The sequence below is a fragment of the Centroberyx gerrardi genome, chromosome 11 (assembly GCF_048128805.1).
Source record: "Centroberyx gerrardi isolate f3 chromosome 11, fCenGer3.hap1.cur.20231027, whole genome shotgun sequence".
Taxonomy (NCBI): Eukaryota; Metazoa; Chordata; class Actinopteri; order Beryciformes; family Berycidae; genus Centroberyx; species Centroberyx gerrardi.
Window position 1 is genome coordinate 141599 of NC_136007.1, and position 23325 is coordinate 164923.

At 40.7% G+C, this 23325-nt stretch overlaps 8 protein-coding genes, 3 non-coding genes and 1 pseudogene across 11 annotated transcripts in view; 5 read left to right on the forward strand and 7 right to left on the reverse strand.

The window, feature by feature from the left end:
• pfdn1 (prefoldin subunit 1) overlaps positions 1-23325 on the reverse strand; it is a 326057-nt gene that overhangs the window by 86900 nt on the left and 215832 nt on the right. The window lies entirely within an intron of this gene.
• On the forward strand, positions 296-695 carry LOC144541767 (histone H2A-like). The gene has a single exon (XM_078286682.1). It carries the CDS (start codon positions 296-298, stop codon positions 677-679), a length of 384 nt encoding a protein of 127 aa, XP_078142808.1. The 3' UTR covers positions 680-695.
• trnad-guc (transfer RNA aspartic acid (anticodon GUC)) lies at positions 6155-6226 on the reverse strand. Its single transcript has one exon. It is a non-coding gene; the product is annotated as a tRNA-Asp (tRNA).
• LOC139907799 (histone H2A-like) lies at positions 8302-8685 on the forward strand. Its single transcript, XM_071894284.2, has one exon. The coding sequence runs from the start codon at positions 8302-8304 to the stop codon at positions 8683-8685; it is 384 nt and encodes a 127-aa protein (XP_071750385.2).
• On the forward strand, positions 10120-10506 carry LOC139927702 (histone H4). Its single transcript, XM_071919938.2, has one exon. It carries the CDS (start codon positions 10120-10122, stop codon positions 10429-10431), a length of 312 nt encoding a protein of 103 aa, XP_071776039.1. The 3' UTR covers positions 10432-10506.
• On the forward strand, positions 11865-12239 carry LOC139927699 (histone H2B 1/2-like). Its single transcript, XM_071919936.1, has one exon. The coding sequence runs from the start codon at positions 11865-11867 to the stop codon at positions 12237-12239; it is 375 nt and encodes a 124-aa protein (XP_071776037.1).
• Positions 13111-13183, reverse strand: trnav-cac (transfer RNA valine (anticodon CAC)). The gene has a single exon. It is a non-coding gene; the product is annotated as a tRNA-Val (tRNA).
• Positions 15638-16048, reverse strand: LOC139927700 (histone H3). Its single transcript, XM_071919937.2, has one exon. It carries the CDS (start codon positions 16046-16048, stop codon positions 15638-15640), a length of 411 nt encoding a protein of 136 aa, XP_071776038.1.
• Positions 17067-17672, reverse strand: LOC139916105 (histone H1 pseudogene; annotated as a pseudogene).
• On the forward strand, positions 19647-19719 carry trnav-cac (transfer RNA valine (anticodon CAC)). The gene has a single exon. It is a non-coding gene; the product is annotated as a tRNA-Val (tRNA).
• Positions 20591-20965, reverse strand: LOC144541770 (histone H2B 1/2-like). The gene has a single exon (XM_078286685.1). The coding sequence runs from the start codon at positions 20963-20965 to the stop codon at positions 20591-20593; it is 375 nt and encodes a 124-aa protein (XP_078142811.1).
• Positions 22324-22710, reverse strand: LOC139907800 (histone H4). The gene has a single exon (XM_071894285.2). The coding sequence runs from the start codon at positions 22708-22710 to the stop codon at positions 22399-22401; it is 312 nt and encodes a 103-aa protein (XP_071750386.1). The 3' UTR covers positions 22324-22398.

Below are 23325 nucleotides of genomic sequence, written 5' to 3' on the forward strand. Positions count from 1 at the left end.
AAACTGAGTGTAAAGCAGAGAACGTGCATTCAGTTTGGCACACTTGGTAAATGCATTGGCTACAAGTGTTAATGGTTTCAGAGATAGTGCTTCAAGAATCACTGGTAGTGTTTAAGCATTCAGAAAAAACTGTAATGTTTATGTATTGGAGAAATTAAGGACATTTTAAGGGGTCCTCTCTTCTGATTGGGCCAAGATTCTGACCAATGAACAAGCAGCTCGACAGACCTATAAACCGGTTCCCGACAGTTGCAACTCATTCTTTGATTCACTAGTCAAGAAGAAAGCAAAGATAATGTCTGGACGCGGAAAAACCGGCGGCAAAGCTCGTGCCAAGGCAAAGACTCGCTCATCTCGTGCCGGTCTTCAGTTCCCTGTCGGCCGTGTTCACAGGCTGCTGCGCAAAGGCAACTATGCCCAGCGTGTCGGTGCCGGAGCCCCGGTCTATCTGGCGGCGGTGCTCGAGTACCTGACTGCTGAGATCCTGGAGTTGGCCGGAAACGCCGCTCGCGACAACAAGAAGACCCGTATCATCCCCCGTCACCTGCAGCTGGCCGTCCGCAACGACGAGGAGCTCAACAAGCTGCTGGGCGGAGTGACCATCGCTCAGGGCGGCGTGCTGCCCAACATCCAGGCGGTGCTGCTGCCCAAGAAGACCGAGAAGCCCGCCAAGAAGTAAACTCGACCAGTTTGTTTTCGGATCAAACCAAAGGCTCTTTTAAGAGCCACCCACTGTCTTCAAAAGAGTTTTCCAGGTTTTTCTAACCTCTTTACAAGTTGTGTAGTGTGTATGCTGCCTAGCTTCCTACTGCATCACTGACATAATTGACAATGTCAATCCTCAGGCTGTTAATGGCATGCATTTTACCTTTTATTTTTTTAAATGCTCAATGTAAGAACAATTATAACATGGAATATAAATTGGGCAGTTTCTGGGTTTTTTTTCTGTTTCTTTTTTAATTTAGCTACTGGCAGAAATAATTTTATATTTACAAGTTATCACAAACTCTAACAACATGTAATATTTTCTTAGTTATGTTTTTTCTGAGCTCTATCTGGTTCACAATCTATTAATCTATTACAATTAGTTATTCGCTTACTCTATAGTAAAATGGACAGATGCAGAGTAGAATCAGCATAGATTTCATGATGCATCTGTCCGCTCCAGTCCCCAGTATGTGGTGTATCTCATGCAGTTCATACTAAACATATTTGAGATATGATGACAATAACAATCTGATATCAAGTATATAGCATGACATGCTCCTGTAAAGACAGCAGTGATAAACCAGACATCAATTCCAAGTAGCCTACTGTCGTTTTCAAACACATAATCAGAAAAGGACATCCATAGAAGTCAAGACAAATAAACTTGTCCCGTGGTACATGTTGCTCTTTGAATTTCTAAGGACTGTCATAGTTTTATTTTCTTATTCTTTTTTCTTTCTTCTTTTCTCTTCCTTTTATTTTTTAAAATAAAATAAAAAAAAAAAAACACTTAAATTGTCTTTTTAGATTGTAAAAAAAAAGTAAATTGTATTTTTTTTAACCTGCAGAAAAAAAAGAAAAAAAAAAGACGACCATGAGAAATAACTACAGTTGCTCTCTTACAGTGAGTTTGCCTGGTCATGGTTTGACACTGTCTGATTTTCGGAGTCTTTAGGCGGGAAAAAATAAAAAAAAATAAAGACAGCAGTGTTGATGTGTTGTGGTTCCATGGTTTAATGGTTAGTACTCTGTACTCTGAATCCATCGATCTGAATTCAAATCTCAGTGGAACCTTTTTTTTTTTAGTTTACTTCATGTGTTGGAATCCCTTTGTTGTGTAGGAACCGCTCACCTAGTGCAGTTGATTGTTTGTTTGTTTGTTTATTTAGATCCCCATTAGCTACTGTATTGTAACAGTATACTCTTCCTGGGGTCCCCATTAGTATTTTTAACAATACTTCAATAACAGAAAATACATCAATACACATCTGTAACATTCATACTCACAATAAGACTCAATACATAACACAACCACTAAGACACACAACAACAAACATCAACTCAAAGCCTGTCTAATACATACGATAGCTCTATATAATAATTTCATCTCTTGAGTAATTGAAAAAAATAAATCACTTAGCAACTCATCCACTAAATCACAAATAAAAGTGGGATGGATAGCTCTAAAACAAAAAAAAATCACTTAGCAACTCATCCACTCAATCACAAATAAAAGTGGGATGGATAGCTCAAAAACAAAAAGTCATATAATATTCTACACTATTCCTTGTGTAAACAAATACAATCTTAACTTTTTGTTAAAACATGTTGTATTACTTTCTGAAATCAAAAAACTTGGTAATGAATTCCATGCCACCATTGCTCGATAATGAACTGTTCTCTGTATTAAACTCGTTCTACACGGAGGCAACAGAAAACGACCCTCTGATGACTGCCAAGTAGAATAATGATGTCTATCTGAACAAAATGATAGGTTACTATAAAGTATTTCTGGGGTTTTAGTTATGATGATATTTTTAATAAAGCACACTAATGCAACCTGCTTTTTACACTTAACCAAGCCAAATGATTATTCATTGTACTTACTCTTGTTCGATATGGGCAGTGAAGAGCAATGCGAGCTGCTTTGTTCTGAGCTACCTGCAATCTGTTCAAATGACTTTCTGTTGTGTTGGACCAAATCACTGAACAATAATCTAACTGTGATAACACTAAAGCTTGCACTAATCGTTTGGTTAGTTAGCTAGGCATGAATTTCCTACAGTGTTTTATAGTAGCCATGCCTCTGCCCATTTTTACCACCATTTGATCAATTTGGCTGTTCCAAGACATTTTACTATCAACAGTGATCCCTAATAACTTTGCATCTGTTACTTGTTCAATATCTATATCTCCTATAGTTAAGTGTAGAATTGATGCGACTTTTAATGAATATGTTGAACCAAATACCATACATTCTATCTTTTCTATATGAAGAACCAATTTATTTACCGTTACCCATTCTTCTATTAACTTTAATTCCTCATTTAAAACCCTACCAAGTTCTCCAGGTGTGTGCTGATGCATATATTGTAAAATTGTCTGCATACATCGCAATGGTGGCATAATTTAAAATTAGAAGAAATTAGAAATCATTTGTAAAAATGGAAAACAAAACAACTTCCTTGAGGCACTCCACAACTCACTGCTCTTACCTCAGAATAACTACCATTAAAATGTACAGTATATTTCCTGTTGGTGAGATCACTTTTGATCCATGCAGCAGCAGATGCTTCAAAGCCATAACAGCTCAACTTATTCAATAACAACTTATGATCAAGTATGTCAAATGCTGCACTCAAATCCAACAATACAGCACCAACGACTTTTTTCTCATCAATTTCTTTCATCCAGTCATCAGTCATCTGAGTTAATGCCGTAGTTGTAGAGTGCCCCTTTTTATATGCATGCTGATACACCGTATTTAAATCATTTTTAAAAAAATACTTTTGGATTTGCTCATATACCATTCTCTCCATAATTTTACTCAAGGCGGGTAGTAGACTTATTGGTCGACTATTTTTACCTGAGAATGGTTCTTTACCATTCTTGGCTAGTGGATCAATCTTGGCTATTTTCCATTCTGACGGACAAATCCATTTTTCTAAACTTAAATGAATGATGTAAGAAATAGGCAGAGCAATCAATTCTGCTACAGGTTTCAGTAGCTTCACATCAAGGTTATCAACACCTGAAGGTTTTTCTTTACTTGCTCGTAATAATTTCTCTATTGTACCAATACTAACCTTTTCAAATTTAAACTTACATGATTTATTATTGATTATTATTCTGTCTTTTATTAATCTGCTTGAAAGCCCATCTTCTTCATGTCTGAGGTCCATACCATCACGCAATAACTTAAATAGTTTAAACTTTAATAATTAGCAATATCCATTGGTTTAGTAAGAAATTTTCCATCTGCTTCCAAAAAGGATGGTGTTGGTTTAACTCTTCTTCCCATTAATTCATTGAGTGCATTCCATATTTTTCTACTGTCTAATTTAGCATCTTTAATTCTATTTTGATAGTAAATCCTTTTTTTCGTTTTGTTCAATTTTCTTACATAATTCCTTAATTTACAATATATACTCCACTGTAATGCATCACCCGATTTGGTTGCTTCTGCCTTGGCTCGGTTTCTTTGCACCATGTATGCTTTGAGTTCTTGGTCCAGCCATGGAGCCATAACATTTCTCACAGTTTGCTTTCTTACAGGGGCATGTTTGTCAATAATTGGCATTAACAAGTTAGTAAAAACATCCAAAGCCAAATCAGGATCTTCCTCCTGTAGAACTGTTGACCAGTCAATATTTCTTACTTCATCATAGTAATTATTTTCGTTAAAGTATTTAAACATCCTCTTTAATATTATTTTCTGACCAGATTTTGGAACTTTAATCCTCCTTCCAATTGCAATTAGATTATGATCACTGCAGCCTACTGGAATTGATACTGCTTTTGAGCACAACTCAGTGACATTTGTAAAAATGAGATCAATGCAAGTCGATCATTTTGAACCATCAGCTCTGCAACATATTCTTGTTGGCTTTGTAATAACTTGTGACAAATTACATGTATCTGCAAGAGAAAGCAACTTATTTCTGAGTGCACAACACCTTGAATTCCAATCAATATTTAAGTCACCCAGGAAGTAAATCTCATTATTTATATCACATACCCTATCTAACATTTCACATATTTGATCCAGATACATTATTGTTGCATTTGGTGGTCTATAACAACACCCAATAAATACTGGCTTTAGATAAGGCAGTTGAACTTGTAACCAGATTACTTCAACTCCTGTACTTCTTAGATCCTCCCTAACTCTTACTGGTATTTGGCTCTGAACATAAATTGCTACTCCACCTCCATTTGCATTCCTATCTTGTCTGTAAATATTATACCCATCTATGTTCAATAAAGAACCGTTTATTGTTGAATCTAAATGTGTTTCTGAGATTGCCAATATCTGTAAATTCTGAAATGTCCTGTATTTTATTTCTTAAACTGCAGATCTTCAAATGAGCTATTCTTAATCCCTTTTTCGGTAATGTGGAATTACTTTGCATCATACATTTTCGTTAATCCTTTCTTTAATCAACATAAAATATGTATTTCGTCACTTTCAGAGCTATCACATGAACAACAGAAAAAAACAACTAAACACATACAAACACATATACATACAATACATACAATGTTGCAGGCAGCCTGTATATTGACGTGAGAACACGCACGCGTGGTTCAGTAAAACATTCACAGATGAATGTGTTGATATAGCCTAGTTTGTGAAGCAACTTTCAAATTCACCTTGTTAAAAACTGTCATGGAATAATTATTTATTGTGTGAAATGTAGTGTCTTTGAAGCTTGTATGAATGTAGGCTATGATGGGACGTGGGGGGATCGTATGCATAGGCCTACAGTCTTTGTGTGGAATTGAATGATTAGAGACATAAATAAAGCAGACAGAAAGACATATTCCTGGTATCATGGTTTTCGCTGGTACAAGCTAACCATTGGAAGCCTTTGATATTTCATCATGCTGCCATGAAAAAGAGCTTATAAATAGCAATGCACTCCTATTGATTTGAATGGGAATATCCCTTCTATCCATCAATGAGCCGATTCACATATGATCCAGTGACTTTTCTGATAGCTGGGTTTCTTCATATATTGCTTACAGTAATTCTTCTTTACAGGAAGTCACACTTGGGTAGTGGCCATTACAAGGAATATATGTTGTGAATAGTGAATCACTAAATGTATTTTATTTATATACAGATCTCTTTAACTAGGAATTAACATTATTTTGTATGTTCTTATTCTTTTTTTGTTCACAAGCCTTAACAGAACCACATTGTCTGTCAATGTTCAAGCTGCTTTTTTCACAGTCCAGATAGAAACGGTTTGACCAACCTTCTCTAAAGGAGTAAGCGTTGATGTCTGCTTCATGACTTCCCACTTCAGCTGGGTGCATAGTTTTGCCATTTTACAACTAAATTCCCTTCTTCCTTCCAGCTGAATTTTCCTCAGTTTGTCCATCAATCCTGAGCTCAGATCCCTCACTGCCTCCATAAAGCTGTGAGAGAGAAAACAGATTCCTCCCCGTCGGGGAATCGAACCCCGGTCTCCCGCGTGACAGGCGGGGATACTCACCACTATACTAACGAGGAGAGGTGCATTACAGGGAGACGAGGTCATGTGTTATTATCATAGTAACCAAGGTCAATCCGATTTTGACTCTGATTCTATGGAGTTCTGAAACACTGCAGATGCATACATTTTTGTTCACAACAGAGGAGTTTATGGCGCTGTTTCCACTTTTACTTTTTGATACTTTTTTAACTGTACATATTTCACAATGTAGGAGGAGGAGCCTGTGGCTGAAGCTGCTCCTCATCAGCCTCAGCTCATCTTAGAGAGGGTGAGAGGGGTTCTCCAGGAAGGCGTCAATCTTTCCCCTCATCCTCCCCTCTGCCACAGCCTCCAGACTGTCCAGTTTGAGTCCCACCACAGAGCTAGCCTTCTTCACCAGCTTGTTCAGTTTGTGGGCTTCTGCTGCCTTGATGCCGCCTCCCCAGCACACCACCGCAAAGAAGAGTGCACTGGCTACTACAGACTGGTACAACATCTGCAGCAGCCTGCTGCACACATTGAAGGACCTGAGCATCCTCTGGAAGTACAGCCTGCTCTGTCCTTTCCTGTAGAGGGCCTCAGCGTTGTCCGACCAGTCCAGTTTGTTGTTGAGCTGCACTCCTAGGAACCATCTCTACCTCCTCCCCTTGGATGGTGACAGGGGTTGGGGGATTCCTGCTCCTATGAAAGTCCACCACCAGCTCCTTGGTCTTCCTGATGATGGAGGAGTCATCAGAGAACTTCTGCAGATGGCACGTTCTGGAGTTGAAGCGGTAGTCCGAGGTGTAGAGGGTGAATCAGAATGGTGACCGTACGGTTCCTTCAAAGCTTCTATGTGATGACACAAGGATGTTTATGCCCAGTTTCAAACCGGAGACCTTTCACCTGTTAGATGAACATGATAGCCAATCCATAGTATTCCTATGGTGTCACATGCATTTCCTATGGTGCTTTACAATATACACAGCTCATTGGCTGTGGCTGACATTTGATTTTAATCACCTGTTAATTTATCACAATCATACGTTATTTTCCTACCAAGATGGCCAAGTCTTGATATAACAGAATACTATGAATACATTGCAGAAACTGATACAGCAGGTTGTCAATGTGTCTGGCCATTTATATACTGTACATGTGAGAACTGGTGTGTGTGTGTGTGTGTGTGTGTGTGTGTGTGTGTGTGTGTGTGTGTGTGTGTGTGTGTTCAAACCTGTTTACATGTACATCATAGAGGTTATAAGTAGGAGTGGTAATTTTGTATCATTTTGTATGACATATATTAGCATCTCGACCATTTGGTGTGTAGTCCAAAATTCCTATGGGAGAGACTGAAGAGGTATAAAAGTTAGTTTTCTACACAGTAAAAAAGATAAATGCGAAATGATGTTTCAGCCTAAAATCAGAGAATATTACAAACTTAAACAACATATCTTTTCAGTTTCATTAATCATGACTGCAGCCAGAAAGTTAACGCCTCAGGAACAATCTCTCACAGGAAGTGAAGGTGATCCGCCCTAAGTCACCGCCAGCATCAGTGTGTTTACAAACACCAAAAGATCACCCAATTAAAACAAAACAAGCACCACAGTACTTTTACTTTTATTCCCTCGTCAGACATCTCTGCTTACTGGACAACTAGTGTTGTTTGGAATGTAAAGCATATGAAACCATTTTAGGAGAAGAAATGTGAACAAATCCTGCTGCGAGCTGAATACTGTGACGGTGTATTGGAGAGGTTTGAAGCTTCCCTGAATAAAACTAGTCTTTTCATCGCTGAAAGACTTAATCCCAAGAGGAAACACAGGTCTAATAATAAATAGCCTAGTTAACTCATATTTATTTTTTTCCACATGTGGCCCTAATCCTCTTCTGTATACACAATAATTGGTTTGTCTTGAGAAGTTTTATTTTGAAAATCCCAGTCACTGCAGAGCGGAAGTGCTATAGTTGCTATCTGAAAATGACACCAGCAGTTAGGACCGCCTGTTCTCTTTCAGTATTGGGCGATGATTTTGATGCTCCAACTGACCAATGAACAAGCAGCTCGATAGATATATAAACCGGGTTCCCTACGACTACGACACATTTTCTGATTTTTCAGTGTTGAGAAATGTCTGGAAGAGGTAAAACAGGCGGTAAGGCTCGTGCCAAGGCAAAGACCCGCTCATCTCGTGCCGGTCTTCAGTTCCCCGTCGGCCGTGTTCACAGGCTGCTGCGCAAAGGCAATTATGCCGAGCGTGTCGGTGCCGGAGCTCCGGTCTATCTGGCGGCGGTGCTCGAGTACCTGACCGCTGAGATCCTGGAGTTGGCCGGGAACGCCGCTCGCGACAACAAGAAGACCCGTATCATCCCCCGTCACCTGCAGCTGGCCGTCCGCAACGACGAGGAGCTCAACAAGCTCCTGGGCGGAGTGACCATCGCTCAGGGCGGCGTGCTGCCCAACATCCAGGCGGTGCTGCTGCCCAAGAAGACCGAGAAGCCCGCCAAGAAGTAAACTCGACCAGTTTGTTTTCGGATCAAACCAAAGGCTCTTTTAAGAGCCACCCACTGTCTTCAAAAGAGTTATCCTTAGTAGTTCGTTGTGTGCTGTACATATAAGTTAAATATTTTTTATGTAAACTATATATGACCGTGAACCAAATTAGGCTACATTAATATAAATCTGCCTAATTTCATACTGCATTGTCTAACAGTCGGGACCCCCAATACATAACAAGCCGAAGATGGAATAAGATGTCATAAAACATAACTATAGTGTTGCCTCACATAATACATGAAATGTACACAAAAAATGTGAAAGGGCATGGTGAGTAGGAGCTAGAGCCCCAATGTGTTGCTTTGTTTTCTGACAGCCACGTTGACGTCATACATTATTCAAATTTAAAATATCCCGCCTTTTTTTAAACGCATTGTATACACAATTAGCATATACAAGTAATTAATAAAAAACGAAATAATAAACCAATATTAAAGAAAATCAAATATAATATTGTGGGATTATTTAAACAGACAATACCAGATTATTTCAGCATGCTGGAGATGTCACGATTCTTGTGTTTGAGATGTATGTTTGGAATCTATAAATGCTGTTCATTTTTTTTTTTTTTCCAAAAGTACATTTACACAGCATACTCAAACCCATATAGGCCTAATTACATTTTCAATGTAACAGTTAGTATTTTGATTTGACTGTAATGGTCAGTTTGTCCTAGAGTTTCAGGAAGTTAGATTGTCCTCCATGTGGCTGTAAAGTTAAAGACGTCATTTTTTCTCAACAACATTTCACATTTAATAATTTTCACTTCAAAACAAAAAAAATGTTCCTTTATTTTGTCACTTTTGTTTCTTTTCACTGTGATTAACGCAGGACTGGAACTTAAAGGAGGACACTGTCCAACTCCAGTTGGACATCCTAGGTCCTCCAGGTCGACCTTCGTGTTGTTGTAATGCATGCTGCCCGAAATTCACTAAATTAATCAACAGTTTGACACCAAGCGCCACGCCACCATAGAAACAGAGCACAGTGAAATAAAGTGTGAGTCCAGGAGACACTGACATATTTTTTTTTTGTTTTTAATCATGTTGAAATGACTGTGTTGTTGAATGTTATGATTCAGAAATATTTAGACATGATTAAAAAACATGAAGTCATAGAATTGGTAAAATAATGTAGGTCAGAAAGAATATCGTGTGCATTTTCTTGCTTTTATTTTGAAGGCAAAGTCGCCTAACCGGAAACGCAATTGCTGAATACTTCTGCTAACTTGCCACAGCAAGGAAAACGTGGGGAAGGCCCTTAGAGTTTGGCGCCGCCCAGCAAAGCGCGCTCTTTCCTTCCTCATTTACGTCCGCAAAGAAGGTTTAAGTATTGAAGTTGTCTTCGATTCTCCATCAGTTTCTTTTTGCTTTGAAAGAAAACGCATCGAAAATGAGTGGCCGTGGAAAAGGAGGAAAGGGACTCGGTAAAGGAGGCGCCAAGCGTCACCGGAAAGTTCTCCGTGATAACATCCAGGGAATCACCAAACCCGCCATCCGCCGTCTGGCTCGCCGCGGCGGTGTCAAGCGTATCTCCGGTCTGATCTACGAGGAGACCCGCGGGGTGCTCAAGGTCTTCCTGGAGAACGTCATCCGTGATGCCGTCACCTACACCGAGCACGCCAAGAGAAAGACCGTCACCGCCATGGATGTGGTGTATGCTCTGAAGAGGCAGGGCCGCACTCTGTACGGCTTCGGCGGTTAACTTCATTTACCATCTGATACTCCAACACAAAGGCTCTTTTAAGAGCCGCCCACTTTATCGATATAAAGAGTTGTGTTCTTGTTTGCGTTTAATTATGTATTTCATCCAAAAGCTGCTTTTTCTGTTACAACACTTGTAATTGTATTGCTATCACAAACAACATAATTTAATGTTATCTACTCCTTACTTATTTTAAATGTAAGACACAAAAGGTGAACATTTGACAAAGTAACAGACATTAAGATAACATAACTGGCGAGTGAGGTACAATAAAAGGGGGTGGAGTGAGCAACAAACAAGAAAGCAGACAGAAAATAAGCAACAAACAAATAATGATATAATAGAAGTCGGCTTGTACTCTGGGAGTCGGCGGGAGGGGGTCACCCTAGATGCCGTGGCTGAAGCAGGAAGGAAATCCTACTACTAAACATTTTTAATCATTTCTCCAGAGACATGGAGACATTTTGAGGGGAATTGGCTCAATCCCAGAACAAGGGCTTCCTAACTGCATACAATACTGTAACAGCCAATATGAACATTGTATATTTTACCAAAAAATGTATAGCGTTTTAACATAACCTCATACTGGAAAGATAGGCAGCTCAAGTAGTTTAAATAATTATCTAGATAATCAGGCTAGCTGTGTGATTTCGTTTTGGTAAATATCTGCTAATTAGCTTTTAACTGTATCAAACACATAACATGTAAATGAACCAAGACAGCTAACGTTAACTAGGTAAGTGGGTATCTTACTATCTAGCTTTATCCAACAAGCCATCTAGTGACATTGAGCTTGCTAGCTACATCATTAAATATTTGGCGTTCACACGTTAATGTGCAGATCTAGTTGTGTTTGCCAGTAAACAATTGCCTAAGCTTGCATGATTCAGTGGTCAATTCTCCACAGTTACAGAAGAAAGTCTTTGTGTTGAGTTGAATGATAAGAGATATAGAATTAAAGCACATAGATAGGCATATTCCTGGGATATCATGGTAATCTCTGACACAAGCAACTCTTTTTAAGTCTTTGATAAAGGGCAATACAAATCAACTTCACTGGACTTTGATCTTTCATCCTGCTGAAAAAATGGCCAGTTTGAACTGGGATGTTTGACAACATGATACCTTCATATTGGCAACACAAACATCTTCTGAATTTCAGACACCAGTGCTGCGCTTAAAACGTTTTTACGTCGCAGACTTTATTACTGGCCAAATATCCACACTCTCAAATGAATTTGAATGAGTATACCAGCTCTATCTGCTGTAATTCTATAGGAGAGTTCTTTCTGTAGCCGCTCTATGGTCACGCGCTGAATCTCAACCAATCGTATACGAGGAACAGCACAGCACTATTTGCATCAACTCTCTATAAAAGAACGGTACCGCTTCTAGTGAAGTCATTCTTTGGTGTGAAGTGCCGATATTTCGTCATGCCTGACCCCGCCAAGTCAGCGCCCAAGAAGGGCTCCAAGAAAGCCGTGACCAAGGCCGCCGGCAAGGGCGGCAAGAAGCGCAGAAAGACCAGGAAGGAGAGCTACGCCATCTACGTGTACAAGGTGCTGAAGCAGGTCCATCCCGACACCGGCATCTCGTCCAAAGCCATGGGCATCATGAACTCGTTTGTCAACGACATCTTCGAGCGCATCGCCGGTGAGGCGTCTCGCCTGGCTCACTACAACAAGCGCTCCACCATCACTTCCAGGGAGATTCAGACCGCCGTCCGCCTGCTGCTGCCCGGTGAGCTGGCCAAGCACGCCGTGTCCGAGGGCACTAAGGCGGTCACCAAGTACACCAGCTCCAAGTAAACCGCTTGGAACTACATCCACCCAAAGGTCCTTTTAAGGGCCACACACTACTTCAACAAAGAGCCTATTCATTTACCTACTTAGTATAAATTAACTTATAATGAATGCATGCTTTTAAATTGTAACTTTGGACTACAGTTTCAGTTCAGTACAACACAAGGCGCATTGACTGCCATGTAAAGCCTACACCGTTTCTTTGTTCCAACTTGAACGACATGCCCAAGGGCCGAGGGACACCAGCTCCCAAGTAAACCGCTGAACTACATCCACCAATAGGTCCTTTTAAGGGCCACATACTACATCAACTAAGACCTCATTAATTCCCCTAATTACTATAGAGAAATCTACATTTTAAAAAGAAGACTTTGCTATTGGATTTAATGTAGCCTAACATTAACTGCACACCAAAGCAATTCACGCTGCTTTGACACATTTTGCTGCTGGAAACCCTTATCCCTCAGTTACAATGAATCACAAAGTCTACAATAACTAAATGTGTAGATTGGAAGCTCCATAGATCTCATGATGCATCTGTCTTCTCCACTACTCAGTATGTGAAGGGACCTTTCCTTACGCAATTCATACTAGACACATCTGATATAACAGTAATATCTGTCAATGTCTGTTATCGGTCCTGAGCTCAGATCCCTCACTGCCTCCTTAAAGCTGTGACAGAGAAAAAAAGACAGAACCACTCATTGTAGTAACGAGGAGAGGTTTTAGAGAAGTGCTATTTTGTTCTAGATGCAAAATAAAGTTGGGAAGTGTTTTGTAGAGATCAGACAGGAGAGATTTCTGTGTCTGCTATGATTTTATTCAGAGAGTTGGCTATTTCACTGCCTGTCCAGCTCATTCAAAGATGAAATAAGGATGTTTCCGCCCGGTTTCGAACCGAGGACCTTTCGCGTGTGAGGCGAACGTGATAACCACTACACTACGGAAACTGTTGTGTCAGTTACTCTGCAGCCACATGGCTCTCTGTGTCCAGACACATGAGACAATGAGACTGAAAACCACAAGTTGTTCCTGTGTATGTGTGGAGCTACAAGGCTCTTTCTTTCTTTCTTTCTTTCTTACTTTCTTTCTTTCTTTCTTTCTTTCCTTCTTTCTTTGTTTTTTTTGTTTTTTTCTTTCTTTCTTTCCGTCTTTCTTTCTATTTTAACAATTAAAACTGAAAAGTAAACTAATTAACCAAAATGCCATGAAATTACATAATGCTCTATTGTCATATGTAACTGCTCATACTAAAAATGTAATTACACAATTACCAGTAGGCCTACTCTTTTGGTTTCTGTACATGTCTCTATACTGTATCTTAAACCTTCAAATTATAACTGACATAAGCCTATGTTTATATAGCCTACTGCAGTATATTGTCAGTTTGATTGATATATTACTTTACCCTATAGTGAATACTACTTTAATACGGGGTAATCAGTCCATGTGGTAGTTTTCCTTTTTTTTGATAGAGACAGTAAGTTGGCTGAAATATTTATTATTTACTATTTATTATTTTAAGTTTAACAACGCCCTTTCAGAATCTAGATCAGTCAGCCCAGGTGCCCCACAAGGCTGCGCCAGCTCACTAGTCCTCTTCACATCATACACAAATGAGTGCACAAGCAGCCAGCCTGGGAACTACATAAAAAAATTCTCTGGATGATACCGCCATCCCCATCTTACTGCACAAAGATAAAAAAAAAAATAAAATACATCAGCCTACCACTCCGAAATGTCGTGTGATGTTAACTATATTATTTTAAATGCAAAGAAGACTGAGGTGACTGTATTTGACCCTAGGGCAGTGAGGGATCATGGGCCGATGGTCGTACATGACGAACCACTCAGGTAGAAATACATTGGTGTTCATATTGACAACGCATTCAGCTGGAAGACCCATGTTGAAAGTCTGTGTTCTCGACTTTGTGCCTACCTCAGTTAAGTTTCTGAATAGTAGGCTAGCGAAGTATGAGGCTATGGGGCTATGTGCAATCATATTGTTGTTGTGTGTTCAGTGCAATAGTTGCAAAGGTGCATGATGCAACGGGGTTGTGCAATGGGTTGCTTTCAATTATTTTATTGGTATTGTACGTAACTTTATTTATTTATTTTTTGTATGATAATGTATGTAGGCTATGTATGATGTGAAGCATGCTGTGTATGGAACTGATGTTTTTATTGAGTGACACAGCAACACAGAGTGCAAGACAAATTTCTCCACAGGGACAGTGGGGAAATTTGGGCAGTATATCTCATCCTATATATTATTACAGAAATAAACACAACAATAGAAGGTGAAAAAAGGCCCTTTATTCAAAGACTGGCAGGATCTGATCCCAGACCAGCAGAAGAGCCTGTGACTGTAGAGAGACCATGTCTGATGACAAAGCAAATTTTATGTCGTTTTTTTTGCCATCCACATTAAACGAAAAAAAAAAAAATGTATGCGAAGACTAATGAAAACCCTCGAAGTGATGACAAGACAAACACTAAGAGAAAGATAGACAGATATGCACCTGCATATGAACTGTCTTGACACACACACACACACACACTGATTCACATATACACACAGTAAGCCAAAATACTAGCCAAAACACTCAAAATAACATGACATGTCTTGATCTGCACTATAGTAAAGCTATTTTTACCATCCAAATATCAGCTCTTTTTAGAGTTACCTCTACATCATTGCATTACACATTACACAATACACAGAGGCCTACACATTTCCTATGTCTATTCTAATTCAGAAACGCAAGATATAACTCATGACAGATTTTTTTCAGCAGTTGAGCAATGCTTTACAGCAGAATACAACCTGTACTCCTTGACAATTCTGTGTAAAATAGTTTGAAAATGCAACTAAACAACAGCATTTTGGCTTTTGGCTATGGGGCAGAAACATCAGGCCCAGGCAGCCAAATGAGCCATGTCTGCTTCACTGACTTTTTTTTCTTCCTTTATATCAATCATCGACAGAGAAAACTGAAAACAGCAGTCTTAACACACACACTTCTCTCCACACACACTGAATTTGTAGATTAGAGACAAATTGAGTGAGAGCAGTATTTGTATCTGTGAAATGTAAAGCTATTGAATGTGTAAGATATGTTATGCATGTAAATGGTAAACACTGCAAATAGTGTGATTTTGGTGTATGGGAGAGATATAATTGTTTTTGTGTGCAAAGTGTAAGAGAAAAAAAAACAGATGTGCAATTAATGGAGGCCTTATGAATGACCCGTAATTAAGGGAAAAAAAAAAAAAAAAAAAAAACAGCTTTCATTTTTTATAAAAGCTTGTAGTTATATTAACTTTCAAAGCGGAATCAACTCTTACAGTGAATACTGAGGTGGCTCTTAAAAGAGCCGTTGTGTGACTGATGGCAGGTCGGTTCAAGCTCGCTCTCCGCGGATGCGACGGGCCAGCTGGATGTCCTTGGGCATGATGGTGACCCTCTTGGCGTGGATGGCGCACAGGTTGGTGTCCTCAAACAGGCCGACCAGGTAAGCCTCGCTGGCCTCCTGCAGAGCCATGACAGCGGAGCTCTGGAAGCGCAGGTCGGTCTTGAAATCCTGAGCGATCTCTCGGACCAGGCGCTGGAAGGGCAGCTTGCGGATCAGCAGCTCGGTGGATTTCTGGTAGCGACGGATCTCTCTCAAAGCCACGGTACCGGGCCTGTAACGGTGGGGCTTCTTCACGCCGCCGGTGGCCGGGGCGCTTTTCCTGGCAGCCTTGGTGGCGAGCTGCTTCCTGGGAGCTTTTCCTCCGGTGGATTTACGGGCGGTCTGCTTGGTTCTGGCCATGGTAGAAAAATCAGCAAGTATGCGGTGGAAGAGCAAATGTCGACTTTATATATCCAACGCCGGAGAGCTGCCATACGCTGATTGGTCTGCCCGAGGGAAGCGCGCGCTTCAGCAGATCGACTATTGGCGCTTTGGAAAGTCCGCCCAAAAATCAAACTAGACCACTCCTCCACAGCAGCTCCAATCCAATTTTTTACTATTAAAGTATTTTCAATCCCTTTTTTTTTTTTTTTTTAAACCTCATATGTGGAAAAGATAACCAGCAAACCGACATCATGGTAAAAAGACGCGGCAATATAAGATAAGATCAAAAATAAATAAAAAATACATTTAAACAATAAAATTAGAATGAAACAATGTTAGGATTCAACACACTGAGTGGAGTGTGAAGAATGGAAATTGCATTTCTTACATGCATGGACTTAGCCTATTAAAATAGATGCAACACTTGCGTTTATGTAGTTGGTGCTCTGTCTATAATCTAAAGAGAAAGGGTTGAGGAAACAGAAAAGGTACAGGATGGGAAAGCAACAGCCGCCTAATGCATCATGTTTTATTGCAAATGTAATGCAAGACTGTTGAATCAAACCTGCCGTTGAGTCCAGAAGATTGGAGCTGTTTAAGTACTTCACTCTTGACTGGCATACTGTGTAATACATTAATTAAGTATTTACATATTTACAGTTTATACAAATACCTCACGTACTCAAACAGCAGCACTTATCTACACAAATGTGTGCTGTTATGAAAAAAAAAAGTAAGGAAAAGAAAATAAGGCAACATTGTAGTAATTGTGTGATTAAAAAGGTAACTGATCAGTGCCCATCTGGTGTGTGTGTGTGTGTGTGTGTGTAGTGAGAGACAGAAGGGGGTGGGGTAATCGGCCACATCAACAACCTGTGATAATTTATAATAAGATGTGTAATTTAGAAAATGTGAACAAGAAAATGCTCTTTCAAAGTAGTGGGTGGCTCTTAAAAGAGCCTTTTTGTATGGCAAACAGTGGAAGCCGGGAAGCTTACTTCTTCTTGGGTGCCTTTTTGGGCTTTGCTGCTTTAGGCTTTGCAGCCTTCTTGGCGACAGGTTTCTTGGCAGCAGCGGGCTTCTTCACCGCCTTCTTCGGGCTCTTAGCGGCCTTTTTAGCCGCTGGTTTCTTTGCTGCGGGCTTCTTTACTTTCGCCGGGGATTTCTTAGCGGCTACTGTCTTCTTAGCTGCAGCCTTCTTCTTGGGGCTCTTGACGGGTTTCTTGGCAGCGGGCTTCTTGGCTTTCGGAGCTGCTTTCTTGACAGCCGGCTTCTTGACCTTTTCAGCTTTCTTGGCGATCTTGAAGGAGCCGGAGGCCCCGGTCCCCTTGGTCTGGACCAGAGCGCCTTTTTCCACCAGATTCTTGATGGCGATCTTGACGCGGGCCTTGTTCTTGTCCACGTCGTAGCCTCCGGCAGCCAGGCTCTTCTTGATGGCGGCCAGAGACACGCCGCTCCGCTCCTTGGAGGCGGACACAGCTTTAGTGATCAGCTCACCGACGCTGGGGCCGCTCTTCTTCGGCTTCACAGCCTTCTTCTTCGCAGGTTTAACCGTTTTTGCCGGGGAGGCGGCGGCGGGTTCTGGAGCGACTTCTGCCATTCTTCTCTTCTAGTCTGTTCTGCTTCTCACAACTCTACAAAGTCTCACTGAACGGTTTGTCGATGCAGAGCAAGAGGCGGGACTTATACACAGCATGAGGACCGTGTAGACCCAACACACACAGCCGCTCCCTGTGCAGCTCAAATGTGGCGAGACTTGTGCTTTCTCTTCCACCTTTTACAGATAAAATACGCAGATCGGAGATGGTTTCAAGTGTAACTGTTATTGGACCTGTTAGAAAACTTGTTTCCTCTCGGGATGAAGTCGTTTTTAGCGATGAGGAGACTTTCATTTTATTCAGGGAAGCTTCAAACCTCTCCATTACACCGGCACAGTATTCAGCTCGCAGTGGGATTTCTTCACATTTCGACTCGTAAAATGGTTTCATATGCTTTACATTCCAAACAACACTAGTTGTCCAGTAAGCAGAGATGTCTGACGAGGGAATAAAAGTCAAAGTACTGTAGTGCTGTGATTTGTTTTGTTTTAATCCTCAGATGTTTTGGTGTCGGTAAACACACTGATGCTGGCGGTGATTTAGGGCGGGTTACCTTGAGATTGTTCCTGAGGCGTTAACTTTCTGACTCAGGTGAATGCTGCAGTCATGATTAATGAAACTGAAAATGTGTTTTGTTAAAGTTTGTAATACTCTCTGATTTTACATGAAAGTAGGCCAAACGTATTTTCTCCAATGGGCACAAATATCATGATTGTTTAATCTGTGTTGCTGTGTCACTCAATAAAAACATCAGTTCCATACACAGCATGCTTCACATCATACATAGCCTACATACATTATCATACAAAAAATAAATAAATAAAGTTACGTACAATACCAATAAAATAATTGAAAGCAACCCATTGCACAACCCCGTTGCATCATGCACCTTTGCAACTATTGCACTGAACACACAACAACAATATGATTGCACATAGCCCCATAGCCTCATACTTCGCTAGCCTACTATTCAGAAACTTAACTGAGGTAGGCACAAAGTCGAGAACACAGACTTTCAACATGGGTCTTCCAGCTGAATGCGTTGTCAATATGAACACCAATGTATTTCTACCTGAGTGGTTCGTCATGTACGACCATCGGCCCATGATCCCTCACTGCCCTAGGGTCAAATACAGTCACCTCAGTCTTCTTTGCATTTAAAATAATATAGTTAACATCACACGACATTTCGGAGTGGTAGGCTGATGTATTTTATTTTTTTTTTTATCTTTGTGCAGTAAGATGGGGATGGCGGTATCATCCAGAGAATTTTTTTATGTAGTTCCCAGGCTGGCTGCTTGTGCACTCATTTGTGTATGATGTGAAGAGGACTAGTGAGCTGGCGCAGCCTTGTGGGGCACCTGGGCTGACTGATCTAGATTCTGAAAGGGCGTTGTTAAACTTAAAATAATAAATAGTAAATAATAAATATTTCAGCCAACTTACTGTCTCTATCAAAAAAAAGGAAAACTACCACATGGACTGATTACCCCGTATTAAAGTAGTATTCACTATAGGGTAAAGTAATATATCAATCAAACTGACAATATACTGCAGTAGGCTATATAAACATAGGCTTATGTCAGTTATAATTTGAAGGTTTAAGATACAGTATAGAGACATGTACAGAAACCAAAAGAGTAGGCCTACTGGTAATTGTGTAATTACATTTTTAGTATGAGCAGTTACATATGACAATAGAGCATTATGTAATTTCATGGCATTTTGGTTAATTAGTTTACTTTTCAGTTTTAATTGTTAAAATAGAAAGAAAGACGGAAAGAAAGAAAGAAAAAAACAAAAAAAACAAAGAAAGAAGGAAAGAAAGAAAGAAAGAAAGAAAGTAAGAAAGAAAGAAAGAAAGAAAGAGCCTTGTAGCTCCACACATACACAGGAACAACTTGTGGTTTTCAGTCTCATTGTCTCATGTGTCTGGACACAGAGAGCCATGTGGCTGCAGAGTAACTGACACAACAGTTTCCGTAGTGTAGTGGTTATCACGTTCGCCTCACACGCGAAAGGTCCTCGGTTCGAAACCGGGCGGAAACATCCTTATTTCATCTTTGAATGAGCTGGACAGGCAGTGAAATAGCCAACTCTCTGAATAAAATCATAGCAGACACAGAAATCTCTCCTGTCTGATCTCTACAAAACACTTCCCAACTTTATTTTGCATCTAGAACAAAATAGCACTTCTCTAAAACCTCTCCTCGTTACTACAATGAGTGGTTCTGTCTTTTTTTCTCTGTCACAGCTTTAAGGAGGCAGTGAGGGATCTGAGCTCAGGACCGATAACAGACATTGACAGATATTACTGTTATATCAGATGTGTCTAGTATGAATTGCGTAAGGAAAGGTCCCTTCACATACTGAGTAGTGGAGAAGACAGATGCATCATGAGATCTATGGAGCTTCCAATCTACACATTTAGTTATTGTAGACTTTGTGATTCATTGTAACTGAGGGATAAGGGTTTCCAGCAGCAAAATGTGTCAAAGCAGCGTGAATTGCTTTGGTGTGCAGTTAATGTTAGGCTACATTAAATCCAATAGCAAAGTCTTCTTTTTAAAATGTAGATTTCTCTATAGTAATTAGGGGAATTAATGAGGTCTTAGTTGATGTAGTATGTGGCCCTTAAAAGGACCTATTGGTGGATGTAGTTCAGCGGTTTACTTGGGAGCTGGTGTCCCTCGGCCCTTGGGCATGTCGTTCAAGTTGGAACAAAGAAACGGTGTAGGCTTTACATGGCAGTCAATGCGCCTTGTGTTGTACTGAACTGAAACTGTAGTCCAAAGTTACAATTTAAAAGCATGCATTCATTATAAGTTAATTTATACTAAGTAGGTAAATGAATAGGCTCTTTGTTGAAGTAGTGTGTGGCCCTTAAAAGGACCTTTGGGTGGATGTAGTTCCAAGCGGTTTACTTGGAGCTGGTGTACTTGGTGACCGCCTTAGTGCCCTCGGACACGGCGTGCTTGGCCAGCTCACCGGGCAGCAGCAGGCGGACGGCGGTCTGAATCTCCCTGGAAGTGATGGTGGAGCGCTTGTTGTAGTGAGCCAGGCGAGACGCCTCACCGGCGATGCGCTCGAAGATGTCGTTGACAAACGAGTTCATGATGCCCATGGCTTTGGACGAGATGCCGGTGTCGGGATGGACCTGCTTCAGCACCTTGTACACGTAGATGGCGTAGCTCTCCTTCCTGGTCTTTCTGCGCTTCTTGCCGCCCTTGCCGGCGGCCTTGGTCACGGCTTTCTTGGAGCCCTTCTTGGGCGCTGACTTGGCGGGGTCAGGCATGACGAAATATCGGCACTTCACACCAAAGAATGACTTCACTAGAAGCGGTACCGTTCTTTTATAGAGAGTTGATGCAAATAGTGCTGTGCTGTTCCTCGTATACGATTGGTTGAGATTCAGCGCGTGACCATAGAGCGGCTACAGAAAGAACTCTCCTATAGAATTACAGCAGATAGAGCTGGTATACTCATTCAAATTCATTTGAGAGTGTGGATATTTGGCCAGTAATAAAGTCTGCGACGTAAAAACGTTTTAAGCGCAGCACTGGTGTCTGAAATTCAGAAGATGTTTGTGTTGCCAATATGAAGGTATCATGTTGTCAAACATCCCAGTTCAAACTGGCCATTTTTTCAGCAGGATGAAAGATCAAAGTCCAGTGAAGTTGATTTGTATTGCCCTTTATCAAAGACTTAAAAAGAGTTGCTTGTGTCAGAGATTACCATGATATCCCAGGAATATGCCTATCTATGTGCTTTAATTCTATATCTCTTATCATTCAACTCAACACAAAGACTTTCTTCTGTAACTGTGGAGAATTGACCACTGAATCATGCAAGCTTAGGCAATTGTTTACTGGCAAACACAACTAGATCTGCACATTAACGTGTGAACGCCAAATATTTAATGATGTAGCTAGCAAGCTCAATGTCACTAGATGGCTTGTTGGATAAAGCTAGATAGTAAGATACCCACTTACCTAGTTAACGTTAGCTGTCTTGGTTCATTTACATGTTATGTGTTTGATACAGTTAAAAGCTAATTAGCAGATATTTACCAAAACGAAATCACACAGCTAGCCTGATTATCTAGATAATTATTTAAACTACTTGAGCTGCCTATCTTTCCAGTATGAGGTTATGTTAAAACGCTATACATTTTTTGGTAAAATATACAATGTTCATATTGGCTGTTACAGTATTGTATGCAGTTAGGAAGCCCTTGTTCTGGGATTGAGCCAATTCCCCTCAAAATGTCTCCATGTCTCTGGAGAAATGATTAAAAATGTTTAGTAGTAGGATTTCCTTCCTGCTTCAGCCACGGCATCTAGGGTGACCCCCTCCCGCCGACTCCCAGAGTACAAGCCGACTTCTATTATATCATTATTTGTTTGTTGCTTATTTTCTGTCTGCTTTCTTGTTTGTTGCTCACTCCACCCCCTTTTATTGTACCTCACTCGCCAGTTATGTTATCTTAATGTCTGTTACTTTGTCAAATGTTCACCTTTTGTGTCTTACATTTAAAATAAGTAAGGAGTAGATAACATTAAATTATGTTGTTTGTGATAGCAATACAATTACAAGTGTTGTAACAGAAAAAGCAGCTTTTGGATGAAATACATAATTAAACGCAAACAAGAACACAACTCTTTATATCGATAAAGTGGGCGGCTCTTAAAAGAGCCTTTGTGTTGGAGTATCAGATGGTAAATGAAGTTAACCGCCGAAGCCGTACAGAGTGCGGCCCTGCCTCTTCAGAGCATACACCACATCCATGGCGGTGACGGTCTTTCTCTTGGCGTGCTCGGTGTAGGTGACGGCATCACGGATGACGTTCTCCAGGAAGACCTTGAGCACCCCGCGGGTCTCCTCGTAGATCAGACCGGAGATACGCTTGACACCGCCGCGGCGAGCCAGACGGCGGATGGCGGGTTTGGTGATTCCCTGGATGTTATCACGGAGAACTTTCCGGTGACGCTTGGCGCCTCCTTTACCGAGTCCCTTTCCTCCTTTTCCACGGCCACTCATTTTCGATGCGTTTTCTTTCAAAGCAAAAAGAAACTGATGGAGAATCGAAGACAACTTCAATACTTAAACCTTCTTTGCGGACGTAAATGAGGAAGGAAAGAGCGCGCTTTGCTGGGCGGCGCCAAACTCTAAGGGCCTTCCCCACGTTTTCCTTGCTGTGGCAAGTTAGCAGAAGTATTCAGCAATTGCGTTTCCGGTTAGGCGACTTTGCCTTCAAAATAAAAGCAAGAAAATGCACACGATATTCTTTCTGACCTACATTATTTTACCAATTCTATGACTTCATGTTTTTTAATCATGTCTAAATATTTCTGAATCATAACATTCAACAACACAGTCATTTCAACATGATTAAAAACAAAAAAAAAATATGTCAGTGTCTCCTGGACTCACACTTTATTTCACTGTGCTCTGTTTCTATGGTGGCGTGGCGCTTGGTGTCAAACTGTTGATTAATTTAGTGAATTTCGGGCAGCATGCATTACAACAACACGAAGGTCGACCTGGAGGACCTAGGATGTCCAACTGGAGTTGGACAGTGTCCTCCTTTAAGTTCCAGTCCTGCGTTAATCACAGTGAAAAGAAACAAAAGTGACAAAATAAAGGAACATTTTT

What these genes read in the sequence shown, in the direction of transcription:
- LOC144541767 (XM_078286682.1), top strand. Translation starts at nt 296, where the DNA reads ATGTCTGGACGCGGAAAAACCGGCGGCAAAGCTCGTGCCAAGGCAAAG.
- LOC139907799 (XM_071894284.2), top strand. Translation starts at nt 8,302, where the DNA reads ATGTCTGGAAGAGGTAAAACAGGCGGTAAGGCTCGTGCCAAGGCAAAG.
- LOC139927702 (XM_071919938.2), top strand. Translation starts at nt 10,120, where the DNA reads ATGAGTGGCCGTGGAAAAGGAGGAAAGGGACTCGGTAAAGGAGGCGCC.
- LOC139927699 (XM_071919936.1), top strand. Translation starts at nt 11,865, where the DNA reads ATGCCTGACCCCGCCAAGTCAGCGCCCAAGAAGGGCTCCAAGAAAGCC.
- LOC139927700 (XM_071919937.2), bottom strand. Translation starts at nt 16,048, where the DNA reads ATGGCCAGAACCAAGCAGACCGCCCGTAAATCCACCGGAGGAAAAGCT.
- LOC144541770 (XM_078286685.1), bottom strand. Translation starts at nt 20,965, where the DNA reads ATGCCTGACCCCGCCAAGTCAGCGCCCAAGAAGGGCTCCAAGAAAGCC.
- LOC139907800 (XM_071894285.2), bottom strand. Translation starts at nt 22,710, where the DNA reads ATGAGTGGCCGTGGAAAAGGAGGAAAGGGACTCGGTAAAGGAGGCGCC.